The sequence below is a fragment of the Suncus etruscus genome, chromosome 3 (genome assembly GCF_024139225.1).
Source record: "Suncus etruscus isolate mSunEtr1 chromosome 3, mSunEtr1.pri.cur, whole genome shotgun sequence".
Classification (NCBI taxonomy): domain Eukaryota; kingdom Metazoa; phylum Chordata; class Mammalia; order Eulipotyphla; family Soricidae; genus Suncus; species Suncus etruscus.
In genome coordinates, this window is record NC_064850.1 from 129,082,732 (window position 1) to 129,094,948 (window position 12,217).

Here is a 12,217-nt window from a genome sequence, read left to right on the forward strand (position 1 = left end):
GATGTTACTGGGGGAAGGGTCAGGGAGCCAGTGGAGCTAGCCCTAAGAGGAAAAGATTGCAAACCTAAGATCCTGAAAGATGATACATGACCTTTAAAAAGCTGGATTTTAGGGACCAAAGCGTTTGAACAGAAAACAGATAGGGTGCTTGCTTTGCATGAGGTCAGCCCAGGTTAGATCCATATGGTCCCCTGAGCCTGCCAGGAGTAATTTCTAAGTGCAGAGCAAGTAGTCACCCCTGAGCAGTGCCAGATGTGGCTCAAAAAGTATAACAATAAATAGAAGACTGGGTTTTCTTTTTTCTTTTTCTTTTTTGCTTGCTTTACTTATTTTATTTAGTTAAAATCCAGTGTTCAAGAAGAATGCTTTCGCCTAATTCTTCAAGAAATCGACTTTCCTTAGGTTTCAAGCCTAGTGCTTTGATGCCAGTCACTGCCAGCTTCTCCTTTCCAGACTTTTAGAGGGTGCGAAGCTTGTTTCCACCGAGTTCCAGCCTCAGAGCGGGGCATGGGTGTCAGGGGATGGTACCAATGCTGCTCTCCACTCAGCATCCCTGGATCTTCCAGGAGCTGTGTGTGCAGGCCTGGGAGGGGTGGGGGAGGCAGGAGGGGCAGTGGCTGTGCCGGGAAGGACCCACGAAGCCTGTCCTTGCGCGCAGGTCCATGGAGGAAAGCCCAGCTGAGCGGCGCTCAGCGCTGATGCGGGAGAAGGGCCGGCGCCAGGCTGTGCGGGGTCCTGCCTTCATGTTCCATGAGCGCGGCACTAGCCTCACAGCCGAGGAAGAGCGATTCCTGGATGCAGCCGAGTATGGCAACATTCCGGTGGTGCGCAAGATGCTGGAGGACTCGCGGTCCCTCAACGTCAACTGCGTGGACTACATGGGCCAGAACGCGCTGCAACTGGCGGTGGGCAACGAGCACCTGGAGGTCACGGAGCTGCTGCTCAAGAAGGAGAACCTGGCGCGCATCGGCGATGCGTTGCTGCTGGCCATCAGCAAGGGCTACGTCCGCATCGTGGAGGCCATCCTCAACCACCCCGGCTTTGCGGCCAGCGGCCGCCTGACGCTGAGCCCCTGCGAGCAGGAGTTGCAGGACGACGACTTCTATGCTTACGACGAGGACGGCACGCGCTTCTCACCCGACATCACACCCATCATCCTGGCTGCGCACTGCCACAAGTACGAGGTGGTGCACATGCTGCTGCTCCGGGGAGCGCGCATCGAGCGGCCCCACGACTACTTCTGCAAGTGCGGGGAATGTGCTGACCGTCAGCGGCTCGACGCCTTCAGCCATTCGCGCTCCAGGATCAACGCCTACAAGGGACTGGCCAGTCCTGCCTACCTGTCTCTGTCCAGCGAGGACCCCGTGCTCACCGCCCTGGAGCTCAGCAACGAGCTGGCCAAGCTGGCCAACATCGAGAAGGAGTTCAAGGTGGGCCCTGTGAGATGCTGGTCTGGGCCGGTTCCCCTGGTCCATTCGAGGGAGGGTTTCCCTGCTCCGTTCCAGGGCAGGTTCCCGGGTCCAATCCATGAGAGGTTCCTCGGTCCATTCCAGGGTGGATTTCTGGGCCCATTCCAGGGAGGGGCCCCGGGTTTATTTTAGAGGATGGTTCAAAAGTAGCACATGACACGCAAATTCGTGAAGCGTTCCATATTTTTGCATTTTACTGATTATTTATAAGCATACAAGAATAAAAATATTCTTAAGCTCTAAAAAAAAAAAAAAAAAAGTAGCACATAAACACTTCCTGGTGAGTGCCAGAGACCCCCATCCAAAGATGCCAGAGACCCCCCTCTCCCGCTCCCAGAGGCATTCCCTCCGTAGTTACATGGTGATGCCCTACAGAGCAGTGTCCTTTTTGAAGTCTCTATTTATATCTTCTCTGTGCAAAGTCAGAGGGAACATAAAATGTGCTGAAATCAATCAAACGTCTGTAAGAGAGTGGTGAGTTACATATCAGGCCAGCCCCGAAATCAAGGGCAGTAAAGAGGTTCGCTTTAATGGTTGTAATTAATGTGTCTTCCTTCTTTCCGGACATCATCACCAGGGAAAATGATTCATTAATAATGAACAAGTTCCTTTTTTATTCAGCTGCTACATTCTTTGCTATATTTTTTGGAGGATTCTGTCAAGTCTGCAGCAAAAGAAACTTCCTGGTTCTGTCAGATTCTGAGCAATCTCTTGTTCTCTAACCACCTGAGAAGTTGGCTAGAAACATTCGCTCCTTGAATTATGTCTGGATTCCATATTTATCGTCTTTTTAGCATTGTGTTGCTGAGTCAGATCTCAGAAAGTGACTAGACTGTCTTTCAGGTCTTAGGAGTTTAAACACAGACGTGACATTTCACAAATGCTTCTTTCTCTCTCTATACAGACAGCAGGACCACGTAGGGCTCTTATCCCACACAAATGGCAGAATCAAGCAGGGTTCTGAAGCTCAGACAGAGGGTAGGACAACAGGCTCTCAGCAGGTTCACATAGCTGATGCTGCATATTAAGGAGAATTGGACATAGAAAACCTCTGGAATATCATCCTACAGAGAACCAGCGACAAGATTTTAGGCCAGGAAAGCACACAATGGACAGAGAACAGTGTAGGGGCCTGGCCAGCACTGGTCCCTAAGCCTACCAGTCCCTGCACTAGAGGAGAGCAGACCATGAGGGGAAGGACTCAAATTAATATCATCAAGGACATGATGAATGATGTCCTTTTATACGGGTGAATGAGAGGCCTGGACTTATGGATGGGCCAGGACCCATCTACACAAACTCTATAGTAAACTCTAACTTAAGCTTCTGAGTTTTGGATGCAAATCTTCTATACAACTCTCAAGACCCCATGAGCACAGGAAAAATTCACTATATAGTTCTGCCTGCTGATCATGGATCTAGGCATCTGCGATCTCAATTTGAGAATCAAAGCAAGATTTATGTGAGAGTCCTGAGCCCTCCTGCAGTGCTGACATGGCCCAAGCACAAACTCAGCCTCTCCTCAAAGATCAGAAGCTTTGGGACAGAGGTAGCCCAGGGGGACACGGGACTCAGCTGCCTCCTCCTCAGCTTCAGTGGACCTTGGGCTATCATCCCTGCCCTGCAGATGACCCACCTGGCCTCTTTAGATGAAGCAGACACTGAGGACTTGGCAGCACTGAGTTATGGAAAATCCTTGACAGTCCTTCAGCAGTGCAGCTGAAGGCCACATGATCCTGTCCTCCCCTAGCCTTGAAGCTTCGTGTCTACCAAAAACATGGTAATAATCCATGAGTACAATGAGAAATCACAGGGAACTTGTCGGCTCCGAGTGTCTGAACTTCTTGAAGGTACTTCTAAAATGGTTGTAGAAATTGAGGTTCATGCAGCTGGAAGATCACCACTTAAACCAGATGACTTGTGGCCACAATTTTTAATGATGATGATTATTATTTAGATATGGCTGCAGAAGTGGTACCAAGTTTTCTTCAAGCATGGAGAATAGCCTCTTTCACTTCACATTCTGTCTTTCTGCCAAGCCTTCTAGAACAATCTGAACTGAGGATAAACATGAGCTCATTTCACCTGAAAAAAATGCACCAGAGGGAAGTTGTGTGTAAATAGGATTTAATACTTCCTTAGGATGATATAAAATATCTTGCTCCTCTTCAAGAAGTGGAAGGCACATGTCTATTTAACTGACATTCTACACAAGAACCACACAGGCCCTTTTGTTAATTTTATTAGCTCTGAGATACTAACCTGAACTGAAAGCCAAGAGTGGAGTTTTTATTCATTTTCTCTGGTTCATATGAGGGAAAAGGATTAACTGTAACTGTTCTTTATCTGAGTTTCTAATTTTTGGAATAGAAATTATTCTGGTTTAGATTACCCTTAAATGGTCTTGCTGCTTATTTATTTTAGTGATGTGGTTTTGCCCATCAAATCAGGTTGATTAACTATGTAAGGGGAAAAAATTGAAATTACTAGTGTTCTTTTTAAGATGTGACTTTTTGAAGGCTGGAAATTCTGCTGTGCTGCATAATATTTATCAGACACACCACAGCCCCAGGCTATGTTGTGAAGGGGGGATTCTCTTTGCTTAGGATGTATCAATTAAATTCTCTCTTGTCTAACTTTCTCTATGAACTGCTTAGGGGAAGTCACAGAAGTGAAGTTGGGTTTCCAGAAGTGAGACACTCAAAGTGGTCAGAGCCCTAGACTATTCTCTGGGAGCTGGAGCTCAAGCAGGCCATACTGCCTTGCCCTGGCCTGTATAATATGCTAATAAAATTAAAGACTCTCGGATATTTTTAGCAAGGTGTTAGTCCCGTTGGCCTGGAAATTATTCTCTCAGGCAGCAATAGTCTGTAGCCCCTGAAAATTCCGTTATGTTTACTCAGACATTCCTCTCCTTTTACTTTTTCAGGCAAGATAACAGAATCTTCAACAACCGGGAAATTCCCTTCTCTCTGTCCAGCTCTCTCCCTCTCTACGGAACTATCATTCCCAAACTCACATCTGAGGGCGGCTGAGAGGAGGCTCCACACTTGTTTCTAATACACGATATGGGCAGTTAGCTCTTGCAGGGGTCTCAAACTCAATTTACCTGGGGGCCGCAGGAGGCAAAGTCAGGGTGATCCTTGAGTGCAGTCAGTAGTAAGCCTTGAACATTGGGGGGTGTGACCCAAACAACTAAACAAAACAAAACAAAACAAAAGATTCCTCTAGGGCAGGGCCACAAAATGTTGTACGGAGGGCCACAAACGGCCCAAGGGCTGTGAGTTTGAGACCCCTGATTAAAAGGCTGACTTAGGTCTGCCACAAGGTAGTGAACTGTACACCTTAATGGTGCGTGCCAATCTTCTAGGCCAAAGAGCACTCTAGAAAATTATTTTATTTTAGGTAAATTATTGTTCCAGAATGGTCTATTTCATTTCAGATGATTTTGCTCAGGAGAATTGCAATCTATTTTTGATGCTTGGCCTTTTCAACATATGCCTGTAGTGTACAGACCCAAGGCACTGAGTCTGAGCATCTCCAGAGCTGTGTCCTGGCTGCAGGTCTGAGAGGCTCCGCTGAAGATAGCTAGTCAGGGCCAGTGCAGCAGGTCTGATTCCAGCCTCACATGTAATTGGGGCTGCTGCTGCCACCAGGAAGGGCCTTACCTGACCCACTATCCTGTGGCAAACCCTGACTTTCCTGTAGAACGACTACCGGAAACTCTCCATGCAGTGCAAAGACTTCGTGGTGGGTGTGCTGGACCTGTGCCGGGACTCTGAAGAGGTAGAAGCAATTCTCAATGGGGACCTGGACTCAGTGGAGCCTCTGGAGCTGCACAGGCACAAAGTCTCCCTCAGTCGTGTCAAGTTGGCCATTAAGTATGAAGTCAAGAAGGTGAGCACCCCTACCTCTGAGCAATGCCAGAGTCCTACCATCCTGTCCACTGCCAGGATCCAGCTCAGCCTACCACCCCACATCTCAGCAACACTGGGTCCTCAGACCCTGATAGTTGCTCTAAATAAGTACTAGTAAAAGATCTTTCTGCTTTGTGGGCAAAATTGTGGAAAGGACCATTGTGTGTCATTTTCCACCTTTAGGTGCATCAGCTTTTTAGCCTTATGGGGGTATGGAACCTTTAGTTTGCTCATAAAGGGCCATCTTATCTTTTGCATGTCTTGGGACATGGTGGGATATCACTAGATTCAAATTCCTGCAAAGGAGTTTTGTACTAAGTTTATTATAGCATGCTACAAGAAGTAGCTCCTGCTTATTTCTCTAAGAATCTGCTCCCTGCATTCTGGAATTAATCCCTGAGTTACCTGCCTCACCTATAAAATAGCTGAGACAAGCTGTAAGATTCCTACTTTTCTTAGAAGCCAAGCTTCACTGCACTTTATGACATACCTGAGAACTCAACACTGTGAAGTCAGCCATGCATTTGCAAGAAATAAAAATCATGATTTTCTTTTTCTCTGGTTTGTGTGGGTTTTTGAATAATTCGTGGGAAATATAGCTATGTTGCACTATTTTGTTTTTGGGCTACAATCAGCAGCTCTTAGGGCTATTCCTGCTCTATACTCAGGGTAAGTCCTGAGTTATATAAGTCCTGGCAGGGCTCAGGAAACCAATGGGGCTCCAGGGCTTAAATTCAGATTGACTGCATGCAAGCCAAGCGCTTTACCCACTGTACATTTGTTCTGGTCCCACATTTCATGATTTTTTTTTTAAATAATGAGAATCTCAATGTGTCAGTGGTGTAAGGCTTTTTAAGGCTCTGGGTTTGATTATCTAGCACCATATGGTCCTGCAGTCATTTCTATCAGTGACCCCTGAGCACTGCCACTGCCAGGTGTTATCCAAAAACAATCCTCCCCAATTCAGTTATCCAGAAATCAATAGCTTGGGTATGTTAGATAGAAAGAATTCTTTGTAATATAAGAGAACGTGATCAGCTCTATAGAAGGAAAACAAGGCCATCTTCTCACAGCAGCATGGTAAGGTGCTTGTGAGACTGGCCCTGGAGCCAGCTGCAGGCTTGCATCATGGTTTCAGAGGTGACCTTGTGGAACCAGGTGTTCTGTGTTATCTCCCCTCAGTCTGTTCTGTTGTAGAGTGAGGTTAAGAATGACTGTTTGCTTCTTCAGATGTTGGTGCACAAACTAATGCATGAACAGTGATGTGCATGGGTTAGTACTTGCCCATGTAGGTACTGCTATGCTAATACTTGTTGACAGTGATACATTTGCATTATAAAGTTCCCTCGCATTGATTCATAAGGTTCCCCACTTAGCCATGGAAAAATATTGTGTTGCACTTGTCCCTTGCACAGTGCTGGTTTTAGTGGCAGATGCTAGCCAGTTTAATCACAAAGCACTGTAATTAGTGTCACTGGAAGCTCTGGGGCCTCCCTGGGGCAGATCAATGAGATTATCCAAGCCTTGTTTCCAGAAACCTTGCCAGACCCAGACCCAGCACTGACCTGATGAGAGCCTTGGGGCCCCAATAGTGTTTTTTCCCTCACACCTGCTAAATGGAAGGGCACCCCAGGTTGCCTGGGGGAGTGTTCACTTTCACAATGAGGCCTGCACTCACCTCTCAGTAGAGCCAGGCCAAGATAGCAATCTGGCAGCAGTGATGGTATGGAATTTGTGTGTCTGTAAGTGCAGATGTGTTTGTACATGACAGTGCATTACAGAAATATGTGTGGTTGTGTGCATGTGTGCATTGCACATGTGTCCATTGTGGGGTGCATGTGTGTACAATTGGGGAGTTCTTTGTGCATGTGTGTGGCTATGTGCCAGTGTGTGTAGGTATGGGAATGTATGTGTAGTTGGGAAGTTTATTTTGGTCTGCATGTATGTGTAAGCATGTCAGTGTATGGGAATGTCTGTGTTTGTGTGCGCACAGTGATTAGCAAAGAGTACCACAAACCTCCCATATAATGTTCACCCGTGTGTGTTTGTCACATTTCTTCCCCTCTAATCTGTACCATCTTAAATGTAAAGATTATTGAAAATATTGAAGAACAGAAATTTTTCAAGGAATTATCTGTTCCAAGGTAACAAAATTGTCCAGATTTCCCTACTCTGATAGCATTGTTACTAGTTGAGGTTTTACAAGATGGGAATGAAAAAACCATTTTGAACCAGATTGGCATAAAACTGATTTTAGACAACTCTCTGAGGGGGGCTGAGAGATAGGTCAGCATGCAGCACCCTAAATGGTCCCCTTATACCACCAGGAGTAATTCCTGAATGCAGAACCAGGAATAATACCTGAGCATCGAGTGTGATCCAAAACCCAAGAAAAATAGAAGATCCTGCAGTGTACATGGTCCTCAGTCCAGAGAGAATTGATTTCTGTTGTCACTGGCTCTTTGTCATTGCTGGGAAAGTGTCATTGTAGCAGACACAACTCCTCTGCAAAGGAGCTGCCTTTTTCACCAGGTCAGCTTGTTTACTAAGCACAGTGATATGCTAGTAACAGTGTCACTACTTGTAAATTTATTTGCCCCAGCCAACTACCAGGAAAACAGAAGTGTATATATTTGAAATTGAAAGGAAATTTAAAATTTGTGATGTGCTATGAAAGGAGAATTAGGATAAAGTCTTAGAATAACTTAGAATCTTCACTCAATGAGTGTGATCTGCAATGCTTCCTTCCTACCCCCACCCCCAGGATGCCCTGCAAAGATCAGTGATCTTGGGGCCTGAATTTTCATAATTAAACTGAAGAGTTTGAGAAGATAAAATATGCTTTTCCACGAGGAACTGAGCAAATTAGAAAAGATAGTATCTTCTTTTTCAAACACAAAAAGCCCTCCTACGGTGTCTAATTGGAAAAAAGTCGAGGAAGAATTTCACATCTGAGATTGTAAACATGTTCTCCTGTGGCTCAGGGTTTATTGTTTGTTGTGTTCTCCTGCTAATGGGAGATCTCCTGGGTGAGAGAGCAGTTTGGGGAGACCTTGCTCCTCTCCCTCCTGGCCTAGCTTGGATTCTGGTGTTTTTTAATCAGTGGAGTTGATGGTAGGTGGGCACTGTTTATTTCCTTGCTGAAAAATTGTCAAAGGATGGCTGGTCACCTGAAGAGTTGCCCAGGATCCCTCAGGCCCTTACTAGAACCTTCGGAGTTGGCCCAGGCCACTTCTCTGCCCCCAGAACCATGGGTGGGCATATTACTGATCCTCCCTAACAACTTCCTTCTTGTTTGTCCTGCCGGTTAGACCCAAGAAGACCTTGACCTTGTGTGGCAAAATTCTCTTTGCCATGGCTTAATGGCTGCACCAACATGAGGCTGTGGGCAGGACAGTAGAGTCATGCATTCCCTGGGGAAGGTGTATGAGTGTCTACAGGGTGGACCTGCTCTGGGTCATGTGAGTAACAGTAGCAGGAGTCCACCTCCCTCCCTCCCTCTCTTTCCTCTCTGTTGCCTCCACAGTTTGTGGCCCACCCCAACTGCCAGCAGCAGCTCCTGACCATCTGGTATGAGAACCTCTCCGGCCTGCGGGAACAGACGGTGGCCATCAAGTGTCTGGTGGTGCTGGTCGTGGCACTGGGACTCCCATTCCTGGCCATTGGCTACTGGGTCGCCCCATGCAGCAGGGTACGGCTTTCCTGCCACTTTTGCTCTGCCTTTTCCTGCCACTGGTGTCCTGGTCCTCTCTGGGAATGAAAAGTGTTGTCTGAATGTTAATGACCAGATATGTAAAAAAAGAGGGATGAAAATACTTTTGTGCCAGAAGGAGATATCACACAGCAGACACATTATACTCAGGCGTTAAAGAGAAAAATCATTAGTGTATGCAGAGAAAAAGCTGCCTGAGAGAGCCCCCTGCTTGGGCTGACTCGACTGACAGCTTCATCACAGAGGATGGAGACAGAAAGCAACCCTCAACAGAGGTGCAGAGCACCTGGTAAGAAGCTTCCTTAGTACTGTCCACTCCCAGTAGGCTCCCCATGCCCAGTGCAGGAATCTTGGCAGTTGGGTCTGGGGGAGTTAGGGTGTCTCTCTCCTGGATTGATTGGATTCAGCTGTGCTGTGGGCTCTGCCCAGGATTTAAAGGATGGCCGTGCCCATGGTCTGTTTGGAACAGGCTCTGTGGCTTGCTCTTGTTTATGTCAGAGTTTGCCATAGCTCAAGTACTGCTTGATGGTCAACCATTCCACCAGGCCCAGAGCAGCCCCTGCAGTCTGAAGCAAGTTGGACATTTGGTCCCATTTTGGAGATTCAGCTAAGATCCTTTGTTATGGATAATAGAAGATGATCTCAGGATCTTTCAAGTGCAGAAACGCAGAGACTAGAAATGAATCTGAGGAGGATTGCCTGAGAACAAAAACGTCTCATCCTCACTAGTGGAAAGCTGAGTAGAAAGCTCAGGCTGAATCTTTGGTGCCTAGATTCCTGTAATCTTGCCTTAGAGGGGATGTTGTTTCCAGGCAGAGGAACTGCTTCCTTCTCCTGTTACTTAAAGCTTTCATAATGAACCTCTCAGCACTAGGCACAGCACCTGCCAGGAAATGCTGTACTACACGTAGTTCCCAAAGTCTGTAGGTGGGAGGGTCTCAGCGGTTCGTGCACAGCTGTCTTGCTCCAGTTTCACTCTGGGGCACGTCACTAAAATGTGTGTTCTGTCCAGGAACCCAGACATTCGCTGGTCCTGGACATACACAGTGCCTCCTGGAGTTAGTCCTTGAAGGCAACCCTTGGCAAATTTTAGGCCACAGATGAAGTTGAAAAGGCAGATCTAAAAAGAAATAGTCTAGTGCTGGCAAATAAAAAAAAAAAAAAAACAAAGAAGAAGAAAAGAAAAAAAGAATTAGATCAAAGACTTTTTTCTGAGAGTAGTGCTTAGTCTATGCCCACAGAAAACGAAGATAAATAAGTGATAAGAAGTATAAACTAAGAAAAAATAAAGCAGAATAAAGAATCCAGAAATAAAGTTATATAAAGTAAACTGAAAAAAAAAATGAAAGAAAAGGACGATCTGAGGGTCTGAACAGATAACTTTTGTTGTCAGTCTACCAGGCACTATTAGTTTCTGAACTGTAGAAGCTCTGGGGGCAGGAGGAATTGTTTTTCTTTTCTACTAGATCATGGGGCTTCAAAGAACATTATATAACACTTGGAATGTCAAAAGAGTTATCCAAAAATATTTGTAAATTGAACTTTAAAGAGGTTCTTGTACTATTTACATGATTTTCCAAACTCAGGGGTGAATTCAAGTTAGCCTGCTTAAACTTTTTTTAAAAAGGCTTTATTAAGTGAGTAATTAAGCAGAAGCATCTATTAGCCCCTTCTACTCCGGCTCATAGTCCCCAGGCTCTGCCTCCCCAGGGACCTCAGTTCTGCTGTCAGAATTCCTCTATTTTGTTCTGTCTGCTCAGCTTCTTTGTCTCCTTGTAGCTGACATATATATATTAAATTATCCAATGACTGCTTCCCCCCCCCCCATTCATTTCACTTGTCCTTATTGCCTAGAGTACCTTCCATTTTGGTGGAAATAGCAAAAATTGTATTTCTTGTTAAAAATACTTTTTAATGTATTTTTTTTTGTTTTTGTTTTTATTTTTGGACCATATCCAGCTCAGGGGTTACTTCTGACTGCTCAGGAATCACTCCTGGCAGGCTCAGAGGACAATATGGGATGCCGGAGATCGAACCCAGATCAGCCATGTGCAAGGCAGGTGCCTTACCAGATGTACTCTCTTTCTCTCTCTGGCTCCATTAAAAAATGTTTTAATTACTGTGAATTACAGAGTTACAAGGTTATTCGTTATTAACTTTAGGGCATACAGTTTCCCAGCATCAATCCCTTTACCAATATCCACTTTTCTCCACCAAAAAATTCATTTTCTTATGACAATACTATTCCACGTGTATACATGGCACATATTTATCTACTCACTTATCAGTGCTTTTACTTAGAGGCTTAAGTTAGCATATCTTTCTCTTCTTGTTAGGATAGTAATAGATATTCTATCTATATTGATTCTATTTTTCTGCCTTTTAAGGAAGTCATCACAATGCAACTTGATTTTAGAATGTCTAGAAATGAGAATTAAAATTCACCTCTGCTGGAGTGAATTTTTTTTAATCTTCAAAGACTTTTCAGTGTGCCACAAACATTCAATTATAAAGCAACAGCAATTTCATGGTGAAGATTTGGAGTTTCTTAGTTTCTAAAATCTTGACGTTGCATGTCTTTTATATAAAAATTGGGAAAGTAGTATGTGCCTTGTGATTTTGGAAGTACATCTGTTCAAGAATAGATCTGGAGGCTCTGGAGAAAGAGTACCCTAAGAACCCTTTTATAATGTGTAGCTCTCTCTGTGTTAATTCTTCAGGCACCTTCTCATCCTCTGTGTTGACTTTCATGCATCAATACTGTGCAGATATTCTGCCTTCAAGACCCTGTTTCTTGGTATCGTTACAGCTGGGGAAGATTCTGCGCAGCCCCTTCATGAAGTTTGTGGCTCATGCTGCATCCTTCATCATCTTCCTGGGCCTGCTGGTGTTCAACGCCTCTGACAGATTTGAGGGCATCACCACATTGCCCAATATGACTGTCGTGGATTACCCCAAACAGATTTTCAGGGTGAAAACCACCCAGTTCACGTGGACAGAAATGCTCATCATGGTCTGGGTTCTGGGTAAGCTTTGCTTCAATTTCTACCACAAGTGTAGAAATACATAACTCTATGGTTCCACTTGAAATATTGCTGTACTTGATGTGGTCATATCAC

The 12,217-nt window shown here is 45.2% G+C and overlaps 1 protein-coding gene across 1 annotated transcript in view; it reads left to right on the forward strand.

Moving 5' to 3' along the window:
- The first annotated feature begins 658 nt into the window (after positions 1-658).
- Positions 659-12,217, forward strand: part of TRPC3 (transient receptor potential cation channel subfamily C member 3) — a 33,970-nt gene continuing 22,411 nt past the window's right edge. The window contains exons 1-4 of the mRNA XM_049770039.1: positions 659-1,430; positions 5,178-5,366; positions 8,913-9,077; positions 11,908-12,124. Of these exons, the coding sequence (XP_049625996.1) occupies positions 663-1,430; positions 5,178-5,366; positions 8,913-9,077; positions 11,908-12,124 (1,339 nt within the window). The 5' untranslated portion in view covers positions 659-662. The remainder of the gene's footprint in view (positions 1,431-5,177; positions 5,367-8,912; positions 9,078-11,907; positions 12,125-12,217) is intronic.